This window comes from Onychomys torridus, chromosome 1 (genome assembly GCF_903995425.1).
Source record: "Onychomys torridus chromosome 1, mOncTor1.1, whole genome shotgun sequence".
Taxonomy (NCBI): Eukaryota; Metazoa; Chordata; class Mammalia; order Rodentia; family Cricetidae; genus Onychomys; species Onychomys torridus.
Genome location: NC_050443.1, coordinates 3,909,339 through 3,921,466, shown reverse-complemented (window position 1 = coordinate 3,921,466; position 12,128 = coordinate 3,909,339). Strand labels below are relative to the sequence as shown.

The 12,128-nt window shown below is 45.9% G+C and overlaps 1 protein-coding gene and 1 pseudogene across 1 annotated transcript; one reads left to right on the top strand and one right to left on the bottom strand.

Moving 5' to 3' along the window:
• The first annotated feature begins 1,027 nt into the window (after positions 1-1,027).
• On the top strand, positions 1,028-1,975 carry LOC118590948 (vomeronasal type-1 receptor 4-like). Its single transcript, XM_036198811.1, has one exon. It carries the CDS (start codon positions 1,058-1,060, stop codon positions 1,973-1,975), a length of 918 nt encoding a protein of 305 aa, XP_036054704.1. The 5' UTR covers positions 1,028-1,057.
• A 4,232-nt stretch (positions 1,976-6,207) lies between these two features.
• LOC118594321 lies at positions 6,208-11,004 on the bottom strand (annotated as a pseudogene).
• Positions 11,005-12,128: the final 1,124 nt, after the last annotated feature.

The following is a 12,128-nucleotide window of genomic DNA, read 5'->3' as shown; positions in this document are numbered from 1 at the left end:
AATTTTCTGAAAAGCTGATTGGTTCTTTTTTTGCTACTAACTTTACCTACATGATTTTATAAATTATAAATTTGTATTCTTGTCCTTTTTTTAGATATTGGAATTTTACTTTATGTATATAGTGTTTTAACTGCCTATATGTCTGACACCACATTTGTGCTGAGCCATAAAAGCCATAAGAGGGCATTCAACTTGGGGAACTGATGTTTCAGATGGATATGAACGACTATATGGGTACTGGGTATGAACACGAGTCTTTTGTGTTGGAGATCCATCTCTCCAACCTCCAATTTGTAATTCTTAACACATTTGGTCCCCAGTGAACAAAGAATTTCATTTATTAAAAATTCTGAATCTTAACTATTGTTATGAAGAATCAGAAGCTGGAGATGCTGGAGATGCTGGTGAGTCAACACCAGGTTCCCTTAGTCACATTCAAAATATGTTGATACACTATCACAATTAAACCATTTGAATAGACTGATTCTTTTAAAACTCATGTTATTGAAACTCATGTCTTTGAAAGCTGTTGTTTAGTCTGCAACTTACTTCATACATTGTTTTTCAGAGGAATAGTCAGTCTCCATCCATCAGCTAAAAATCAGCCACCCTATACATAGATGTCACATTCAATGTCATTTTCAGATAAGTGCTAAGCTGTGAATGAGACATTTCTTTGGGATGAAGATATCATTGTATTAAGAGGGAAGTTGCTGCATTAAAAGGATGCAAAACTGTGTTCCTATGTTCATTGTTCATATATTCATATACCATACTGTATTATCATTGGTGTCACATTGACCAATAAAGATACAGCTGTATCATGAATACACTTCCAACATGAGGTGAGGGAAAGTACATGAAGTCCAAAATAATAGTCTGTGTTGTCTATGCAGTGTTCTCCAGGACAAGCTCCTGTACTGTGATACAGTAGTGCCTGCCTTCATAGAAGACATAAAGACTCAAATTATTCATTATGCTCAGACAATTTAGAAGTGTCTTGAAGAGAACAGAGTTCCTACTGGTTATCACACCAGTCTGCACAGAAGTCCTCTCCATGACATCTCAGAGTAAAGCTCTAAAAACCACTGAGGAATTGGCTCTCCAGATGTTCCTGCTTTTACTTGTTGTGCTTGGGACCGTGGCCAACATTCTTCTGTTTTTATACAATTTCTCTCCCATCTTCAGGGGCTCTCGACTGAGGCCCACACAGGTTATTGTCACCAACTTGGCTGTGACCAATGCCTTCCTTCTCCTTGTCACTGCATTTCCAACGAACATGATGGTTTTTGGTCCAAGGAAACCTGCGACTAACCTGAAATGCAAAATTGTGTTCTTCATTCGCCTGGTGGCTCGAAGCACAAACATGTGCTCCACCAGTGCCCTGAGCATCCATCAGTTTGTCACTCTTGTTCCTGGTCACTGGGGTAGGCTGATGCTCCGAGGAAGAACCCCTGATGTCCTGAGTTATTCTTGTTACAGTTGTTGGTTGTTCAGTGTCTTAAATAATGTCTACATTCCAATGAAAGTCAGTGGTCCACAGAGCACAGGCAATGACACTAACAATAACAATAAGTTTCTCTGTTCCACATCTGGTTTCAGTGTAGGCATCGTCTTCTTGCATTTTGCCCATGATGCCACATTCATCAGCATCATGGCCTGGACCAGTGTCTCCATGGTGATTCTCCTCTATAGACATCACCAGCGAACACAGCATATCATCAATCCCAATCAGAACCATAGAGTCCATGCTGAGACCAGAGCAGCCCAAACTGTCCTGATGGTGGTGATCACATTTGTTGCCCTGTACCTCCTAAATTTTATTTGTATCATCTTCCACACTGTTCTAACAGACTGGGGTCTCTTGTTGAGGCATGTAGGTGAAGCTTTGACTGCAGGCTTCCCCACTATTTCTCCATTCCTGTTGATCTTTAGAGATCCTAAGGATCCTTGTTCTGTACTCTTCAACTGCTGAAAACCACATTCAAAAGACCAAACACAGAAAACATCTTTACCAACAGCCATAAACACTCTATAGTAAATAATGGTTTGAGAAATCCATCTTTACCATAGGAGCACTGTGACTCACTACAGGCTTCCCAGTACTTTGGAAGTTCATCCAGGAGAATTGCAATGTAAATTAATTGTATATCCCAGAACTATGGAGTGAGATACTGGGCAACCTCTGATACAGAGCCCCAGTCTTGTAACTCACTAACAACCTCCAACCATAAAGAAAGTGGAAGAAAGAAAGAAAGAAAGAAAGAAAGAAAGAAAGAAAAGAAGTAAGAAAGGCAGGCAGGAAGGAAGGAAGGAAGGAAGGAAGGAAGGAAGGAAGGAAGGAAGGAAGGAAGAGCCAGTTATGATGTAACTTTACACTTATCTTACATAGTCAACGTGTTAGTCTTGATGTATTGGTGGATCCTATGTTCCTCAATGCATCCATGTACTTGATATTCTTTACTTTACCAGTGGTACTGTGCAAACATATCCACTCATGTAAAGAGTTTATACAAATATCATCTCATGTAAACAAAGCTAATAACCTTATGTCTTGGCATATTGTTGTCAATGGACAGATGTAAATTTAAAGTTGAAAACAGAGATTTGTGCTTATCCTGCACAAATTCAAGGTCCCTGAAAAATAAATATATGTTCTCCTATATTTTGTGTCTCTGTTTCCCATGTATTTATCTGAAATGACGCCACGTTGGATAGGGAGAGGATTGTGCATTGAAAGGTGGCTTCTCACACTTCCAGATAAATGTTCTTTAATTTTCCCTAAGCAAATGTTCCTGTGGGTATAAATATCAATAAAGATGTGGAAGCTTCATTTATGGGTATGACATTAGTTTTTACACTTCATTACTGAGAATCAAAATGAAGAGCCTAGTTTCCTATGAAATTTTTTTTAAAAATTTTTTGTTATTATTACATTTGTGTTTTAATTTTACACATCAACCATGGGTTCCCCTGTCCTCCCCACTCCTACCCCCAACCCCACCTTCCCCCCATACCCACTCGTCCATTCCCATCTCCTCCAGGGCCAAGACTCCCCTGGGGATTCATTTAAACCTGGTAGATTCAGTACAGGCAGGTCCAGTCCCCTCCTTCCAGGCTGAGCAAAGTGTCTCTGTGTAAGCCCAAGGTTTCAAACAGCCAGCTTATGCACTAAGGACAGGTCCTGGTCCCTCAGCCTGGATGACTCCCAAACAATTCAAGCTATTCAATTGTCTCACTTATCCAGAGTGCCTGATCCAGCTGGAGGCTCCACAGCCTTTGGTTCATAATTCATGTGCTTCCATTCGATTGGCTTTTTGTCCCTGTGCTTTTGCAATTTTGGTCTCAACAATTCACACTCTTACAGTCCTTTCTCTTTCTCAACAGTTGGACACCTGAAGCTCTGCCTGGGGCCTGGCTGAGGATCTCTGCATCCACTTCCATCAGTTATTGGATGAGAGTTCCAGCACGACTGTTAGGGCATTTCCTATGAAATCTTATAGGACTTCATCTTCCCCTGATCATTCTCTTGTCCTCCTGATAGTGTATTCTATGGTCTGATTGCAGCACACTTTTTCCTTCTTACTGGTACAGTTTTGAATTATTGGTGAGTCTTTTGGGAATTTAGGGTGACACACAGAATAATCATTTTCTAGTTAGACCAACTGTCATCTAGTTAGATCAATATCTTCATTGTATATTTAAGAATCATCTAATAGAGCCTTGAGACAGGGGGAGGGGCTTTGACCTGCCTACAATATATGGACCTAGCTCTGCTGACTTTCCATGGGATGCCTCATTTTTTTGAACCAAGATAAACAGCTTTTAAACATATGGAATGCCAAAGGAATCAGAAGGCCTAACCCGAGGTTTTGAAGACAGTACTAGAATGACCTTGTAAAAAACTATGTCAAGTCCACCAAACCACAGCTCAAATATTTTGACCTACTTAACAATACTGTCAGGAACACAGAGCATTTGAAACACAATGCTACCTTTCAAAATTCTAAACAATATACAAAAAACAATAAACAAAAAACTAACCCCCCCACAAAACTCAATGTTAAACAAGTTAGATCCCTGTAGTTTCTTTGATAAGACTCTTAAACATTTTTTTTCCAGACAGGGTTCACTCTGTAGCCCAGGTTGGCCTTGAACTCACAGAGATCCACCTGGCTCTGCCTCCCGAGTGCTGGGATTAAAAGCATCCACCACCACGGGCCCGCTGTTTCATACACAGGACAATAGGCTCAGCCTCAGCTTCTAAGCTTGGGACTACTGGGAGGAGATGCGGATTTTTCACACTTGATTGTGAGGTAGAGAAATCAGTCCAGACATTATTCCTATATAACCCTCTCCTAAATTAAAGACGTTTCTCTATGAACCATATGGTTCTGGTACTTCCCCAGTTCTGATCCCCAGAACTTTACCTATAGTCTTCTTTGGCTTCCACTCAATGTGGCAGCTCTAGAGAAAGAAGCTGACTGCTATCTTGCTCCTTCTCTCAGTGTTTGGTGTGGAGGACCACACAATGGCTCCAGCTCCCACCGCTGAGCTTGGCTAGCTTGGGAGGCAGTCACAGAAAGTCCTCTATCCACCCGAGAAGGTTCCACAAACCTGCTTCACATCTTTGTGGTTACCTACAAATTCTCCATCTCATCCTAAATTCCTGTTCCTTCTGAGGGGTTGGGAGGAGGTAGGAATGTACCCCTCCCAGTGCAGGCCAACGGGGCCATTTCTCTTCCAGTTACTCTGGTGGCATCAGAATGACTCGAGTAGTTCCCTCCTCAGGCCCTGGGCCGCAATCCTGGAGGAGGCTGCGGGATGTTACTCTTTCCGAGGAGGCCTGTAGGCAGATCCCAAGTTCAGAAAGTGTGAGAGGGCAAGGAAAATCAGCCCTGAGGCTGAGGATGGGTCAAGCCCCACATCTGGCCTCCAAATAGGCTTCCTGGGTCACATCCTCAAGTGACTCAAGCAACCCTGGGTGGAGCACCTTGCTGGCTGAAGCTATCCAGGTGGGAAATCACAGGCACAGGGAGCCAGACACCTACACGGTAGGCCGGGACTTGAAGTGGTGTCTCTGCAGTGAGCACTCAGGTACTTAGGGCTCTGCCACTGACCATTCGCCAGTTACAGGTGACTGCACGCCAGAGGTCAGGAGTTAGGATATGGATGATGCACACGACCCTGTTTGGTACATATTAGTGTCTGGGATTCCACAGAAACACAGGGGTCCTGATAAATGCAAAGAAGCTTTCTAGTTCCCTTTGAGCTAGTGGGAGGCAGGCTTGATAGACAATCACAATTCCAGGTCTCAGGCACAGGTGGCTGGGGTGGTGGTCATTGGGTTCTTTGAGAACCAGCTGTCTGAGGGCCCAGCTGCTTTCTGGTCAGTTGTCATCTCATGAAGATGAACCTGTTCCCCTCTGAGGCCTCTGACTCTGGTGCAAGATGTTGGGGTCAACCTGCAATGTTCTTCTGTGAGGACAAGATGGAGCAATGAATGTAACATTTCACTTGGATCCAAGGTGGAAACATGGAGGGATCTATGCACAATAATCCAGGAAATTAAAAAGTCTTTCTAGGTGAGATCAAAACATGGTTGACAGAGGTGTCTGACCTTCTCTCATGGTGTCAGAGATACTGTGCCAGTCTTAACTGAAGGGAACTGAGAGCCTGTTAGCAACAGGGAGGTGGCTATGGTGATGACACAGAGCATTAGAAATAGCAAACCTGGAGCAATGAATTTCAGAAACGATCCCACAACATCATCTCTAGCCCCAACATATAATCACAGGTTACAAGATACCAAGAGAGGAGCCCATTTAACCAGGGACAAAGAGGCATATCAAGGGTGAGTTGCTGTGGATAGCGCTCTGTATAAATAAAATGCTGTTCGGCCAGTGGCCAGGCTGGAAGTATAGGAGGGACAAGAGAGAAGAGAATTCTGGGAGGTGGAAGTCTGGGGCAGAGAGACAGTGCCAGCTGCCACCAGGAAAAGAAAGATGTAAGGTACTGGTAAGCCACAATCCACGTGGCAAAGTATAGATTTATAGAAATGGGCTAAATATAAGAGTAAGAGCTAGACAAAGGTAGGCCAGAGCTAATGGCCAAGCAGTTTAAATAATATAAATGTCTGTGTGTTTATTTTACAAGTGGGTTGTTGGACTAACAGGGCTTGGTGGGGGCTGGAGAGAAGGTCTTCAACTACAGTGAGCAGGAAGTAAGGCTACATCCTGTGAGCCTGCGCACAAACAGCACGTCCCCTCCCTCCCTGCTAGAGTTGCTCTGTGTCACAGGCTGCAGTCCCTTTACTAAAGCCCTCCTGACCCCCCTCTGCTCCCCACCCTCCCTTCTAGCCCCAATACACCCTTCCCCTCCCCTCATCCCCGACCCCTTGTCCAGCAGTCTGGCCCTGGCAGAAGGTAGAGATGACTGAGTCAGGATGTTGGACATGAATTGGTTGAAGTGTTTAGAGTACTGCTCTGGGTTCACAGTGGAGATTTCAGCCCCTGCCCCATGTTTCACTGTTTTGGCAGCATGTACAGCATTCTTCTTAGCATCATACAGTGTGAGGATATCGATGATGGCCATGAAATAGGCCTCCTTCTTAGGGGCACTTTCATGGCTTTTCATGGCATAGACGTCAGTGAGGGGTTGAACTCGCCTGGTCCAAAGAATCGGGGGAAGCTGAGGAGGTTGCCAGGGCTGTCTGGGGTGCTAGGGGCGTGCTGTAGGAGCAGAGCAGGCTACTGCCCATGGCTTTGTTCTCACATTCCTCATCCTTTGCTCACTCTTCCACCTCCATCTCCTCCTGCTCTGCCCAGTCGATATTGTGGATACCCACCAGTAGACTGTAGTCCATGAACTTCAGCTGGGCAAGGAACTCAACGTCTCACTTCAGTTTTTCCAGGAAGTTCTTTTTACTCTCTTCTCCCACATGCAGCTTCTGCCCTTTGTTGAGGAAGTCATTATCATTGAATGTTGGCAAATCCTTGGCCTTTTCCTTGTCACTTGCTTCTCTGGCAACAGTAGAACCCTTGAGGTCGTGTTTGTGAGCCGATGACTGAACACATTCCTGGTGACCACCATATAGGTTTCCACACCATCCACACACAGGCGGTACATGCCCTGGAACTGTGGCAAGAGGGCATTGCCGTGACACTCCATTATGAACTGGTGGTATTTCTATAAGATGTTGTGTGCCCCGGCCAGCGGGCTTTCAACAGGGTGACCCACCTGTGGGAGTGAATGAAAGGGAAGGGAGACACAAGAGATGACAGCAAAACAGAATTCTGATCAAGCTGCCAATCTTTAGTTCTCTCCATATGGCTTATATAGCATAAGAGGGGAAGGGGCAGGAAGGAGAGAAAGGGAAAAGGGGCATGTAGAACATGGAAGGGGTGCAAGATGTGTGAGGCAGATCATGCAACTGTGAGATGTTGGCTAAGGTCACTGGTCAGGGGCCGTTTATTCTGTTGCTAGGCTACCTGACCATGGAATGCTCTTTAGGTTTGGTTGTCATGGCACCTGACTGTGGCATGTTCTCTTATCTTTGGGGGCCTCTGGTTACTACTCTGGGAAGTGGCCAATGAAAACAGCATGGGAGCAATCTAAGTTTTTGTTGAATTTGTGCAAAAAGGGGAGGGGCATTGGAGGTGGGCTTAATGAAGGGGGATGTATCAAGAAGGGGTACTGAATGAGCTATATATGCACTATCCATGTAAATGTTAAGGGGGGAATCATGGAAATTCTGAAAAACCTGTAAAACTGCAAAAAGTTCAACAGGCTGAGCTGAACGAAAGGGCGAAGGGAAGGGAAATGAGTGACCTTGAAAGGCATAAGCCACAGTGCTATTGGCTGACCCATCTGTAAAAACAGTCAGGGCCTCAGGCAAGGGGCTGGGGGAAATGACTTTTGGGAAAATAAAGGGATGAATGGATGCAAAATGAAGAACTAGTTCATCGGGGAGGTGATTGTCAAGAAGGCCCAGGAACCCTGAAAAGGCAACACCCCAACAATCCAGTGTCTGAAACAAAAATTGAGTTTGTTTGCGGGTGTAGGGGGTTAAGATGGAATCGGGGTCCTTACCAAAAATCTGACTTGAGGTCTGGCGGCCACGCATGACTAGGGAAGAAACAAGTCGGGGATAGGTGGGAATGACCTTTGTATGACTGGCAGGCATATGAATCCATAAGAGGGAATGACTCTTAAGTTTATCCTGGGCCCTTAAGGTAGAAGGGGAACTCTGCCAAAGGACCCCTGTGGGCACATGGGGAGTGGATAAGACAACCAAAACCAGTGGGAGGGAATAATCAATCTGAAAAGAGGCTTGGGAGGAAATGGCCTTGGTGATTAAAGATAGAGCCTTGTGGGCAGCCAGGGTCAATTGACGGGGGGGGGGGGTGGAAGGTGGGCTCACTGGGGCCCCAAAGAATGTCATAGAGGGGTAGAAGATCAGCAGTAGGGAGTTTTAGGTATGGCCGAAGCCATTGAATGTCCCCGAGAAGTTTTTGAAAATCATTAAGGGTGGTAAGGTTATCTGTGCGCAGCTGGATGCACCGGACCAAGACTGGATTGGTATGTAATTCAAGGCCCAGATAACTAAAGGGCTCTGAGCACTGGATCTTATCAGGGGCAAGCTGTAAGCCAGCAGCACAAAGAGCCTGTGACAGATCTTGGAAAGTTGCTTCTAGGATGGAGACCTGGACACCTTTTAAGGTGGATGAGGCATGGCCAAGGATAAGGGCATGGGTGTCTGGGGCCAGGGGTCCCCAAATCCCAGTAGGGATGACCTGGGGGCCCTGTAATGGATCTAGTATTGTGTTGGTGGTGGCACAGAGGTCCAGTCCTGTGCTGCCTGGAGTTGCCCATTGGAGGGAGCAGACAGTTGGGTGTGGCCTGCGAGGCCCCATGGGACACTCCCCAGAGTGGAGGGGCTAGGAGCTGGCCCAGAAGAAAGTTTCCTGACAGGCAGGGAGGGAGCGGGCAACCATGAGCATCGGTTTTAGATTTACATTCCCTCGCCCAATGAAAACCATGGCCACATCTAGGACATGGGGTGGTTGGTAGCAGCCACCCCATGTGACGCTGAGCTGAGGTACAGCGGCTGTGCCCCCCCCCCCAGGGGGCAGGGATCCGCTTGGGGCATTCCTGCGCAAAATGTCCCGGTTGTTTACAGGAGAAGCAAAGACGACTTTGTTGGGATCTCAAATTTTGAGCGCCCATCCACTTTAGGGCTGATGGCGTGGGCGGAGCCAACTCCAGCAAAAAGGCAGATATACTCAGAAACCAAACCTCGCTCTGGGTTTCAAGCAATGCAAGGGTAAAGGGAGCTGTGGGGAGAGAAGCAGCAAGGTCATTTTACCACCAACCAGACACTGCGGACCTGGCCGCCACTGCCGCAGCCACTGCGCCTTTTTAATGGAGTGCTCAGGCTGGCTTGGCTCTTTCCTCCCAGGTGAAGGAGCCGCGGGGAGGTGCTCTCATTCCTCTGCCCTCCCAACTCCCTCCCCCCTCTGCCTTTCACTGCACATGCTTACAAACACACACACAAATAGCACACCACACACACACACACACACACACACACACACACACACACACACACACAAACACAAACATCCCGCACAACTCACACCCTGCCAGAGCTGCTGGCTGCCTTCTCTCTCTCTCTCTCTCTCTCTCTCTCTCTCTCTCTCTCTCTTTCAGCATTTTTCATTAATCGTTCCTTCTTGGGGAAAACAGTTACAACAATCCTCTAAGTGACTAAAGAATTTTATGAGGTCTTTTTATTACGAACCCTTATCCCTTGTGTCTGGAGGGCATCTTTAATGCCCTTTACAAACAAGTCCTGAGAAGAAGTTCCCTATCCCATGGCAAAGTCTATAGCTCAGACTCACCTCGTCCTTCCTGCTTTCCCCCGGATCACCAGGACACTGAATCGAGTGGTCTCGATGGGCGATCGCTTCAAATCTCCACCAGATGTCTGGACTTTCCTGGAGAAGGACGTTCAACTCCCGACGAGGCGACGGTCGAGCTGCACATTGGGCACCAGATGCCCCGGCCAGTGGGGTTTCAACGGGGCAACCCACCTGCGGGAGAGAATGAAAGGGAAGGGAGACACAAGAGATGACAGCAAGACAGAATTCTGATCAAGCCGCCAATATTTAGTTCTCTCCATATGGCTTATATAGCATAAGAGGGGAAGGGGCAGGAAGGAGAGAAAGGGAAAAGGGGTGTGTAGAAAAAGGAAGGGGTGCAAGACATGTGAGGCAGATCGTGCAACTGTGAGATGTTGGCTAAGGTCACTGGTCAGGGGCCGTTTATTCTGTTGCTAGGCTACCTGACCATGGAATGCTCTTTAGGTTTGGTTGTCATGGCACCTGACTGTGGCATGTTCTCTTATCTTTGGGGGCCTCTGGTTACTGCTCTGGGAAGGGGCTTATGACTTGTTCTCTGGTTTATCTAGTACTTTCTATGGTTCATGTTTGCTTCCTGACATCATGGTCCCTAACAGTTGTGCATCTTAGCCATATCCTCTCTTGACACAGTCTTGATGACAAAACACCGGTTGTAGGTGGTGAGGAAACACATGCCACACCTGCCTTGGCTGTCTCTGTTCATGGGGGCACTTCATGTCACTGAGTTCTGGTAATCCTGGTTATCAATCCCAAACTTCTCCCTGAGGTTTCAGAAGACCATGGGACAGCACTCCTTGAACTTGAAGCGGCTTGGGAGGTTTTCTTTATTGAAGAGATGATTGTCCACCTTGATCTTGCTGTAAGCTTTGAAGTCATCTGGCATTAACATAACATGGACAGGGACATTGCTCAGCTCATTGATCGTGTGGTTCACCCCCCACACCAGGACACTGAGGATTGGCTCCCTGGCCCAGAATAGCTTCACTTTCTGGCACACGATATGTTTCTTCTTGGTCTTGGTTTTGCTGGCACTGAGCGGTGCCACTGCCACCTCTGTGGTGCTGATGCAGATGGACGACATGCTGGGGCGGAGGGGGTGAACATGGGGGTGGCTGATATAGCGCACCAGTGAGCAGCCCCAGTCTTCTTCCAACCGATCCCCACCCCCCTCATTTTTTTGTGTGTGTGAGAGGGAATGGGGGATGGCTGGGTGAGGGAAAGCTGGAGGGCTGGGAGGAGGGTTTAAAATGAATAAAAGTTTATTTTTTAAAAAGGAAAAAAATTACAGCCAGAATGTCACACCTGAAAAAAATAAACTGCAACTAATTTAAAAAAATGATTGGATAAATCTATCTCACCTCCAAAATACTTATGCTGCTACGGGATTTTTTTTTCAGCAGCAGCGACCATGAACAGACAAGGAAGAGTACATCACCACCCTAAAATCTCAACCCTGAAGGTAATATGCACTGTATGGTGTCCCTTCATCTGTTGGCTACATAAGTGTTATGTATAACGCTCTCTCTCTCTCTCACTGTCTCTCTCTCTCTCTCTCTCTCTCTCTCTCTCTCTCTGTGTGTGTGTGTGTGTGTAAATCTTCTTTTGATGAAGCATAAAAAATCTTAGTGATTCTCATGTGATTTGTGTCTAGCCTGTCATCCTGCACTCAACTCACGTCTTCTGTCCAGTATCCACCATGAGTCCCTATGTCTAGTGAGAACATTTCCTGGAATATACAAGGCAGAAAATATTGTTGTCTGACATTGTTGTCATTGATCTGCTGGTAAACATATGAAGCCTTGCAATTTTATATTATGCATTATAGGAATATTAATTTATTTCAGCATGCTATATATGCTGTCTTGGATTAAACTTTCTCTTTTATTTAACTTGCTAATTTTAGCATGTTTCATCATGTGAAGGAAGGATATGAAATGGAAAGGACATAGGAAAAAGATCATGATGGAAAGTGGTGTAAGAAAGGAAATATTTTAGCAAAGAAGGATTTGTGTATAAAGATTAACATGGCAGATTGTTTCCCCAGCATCAGTTAGAAAGCTGGAAATCCTTACCAAGACTAAATAGGGCATGAATTGAATGTGAAAGATGAGATGTCTATATGGCACCTGTGATCCTGACTTTCTAAACTCAAAACTCAACACACTGAGGTCACTGGAGTTCTCTGAGAGTAATGATCTACCCTGG

Excerpts from the sequence above, each read along its gene's own strand:
- LOC118590948 (XM_036198811.1), top strand. The coding sequence starts at position 1,058 with ATGACATCTCAGAGTAAAGCTCTAAAAACCACTGAGGAATTGGCTCTC.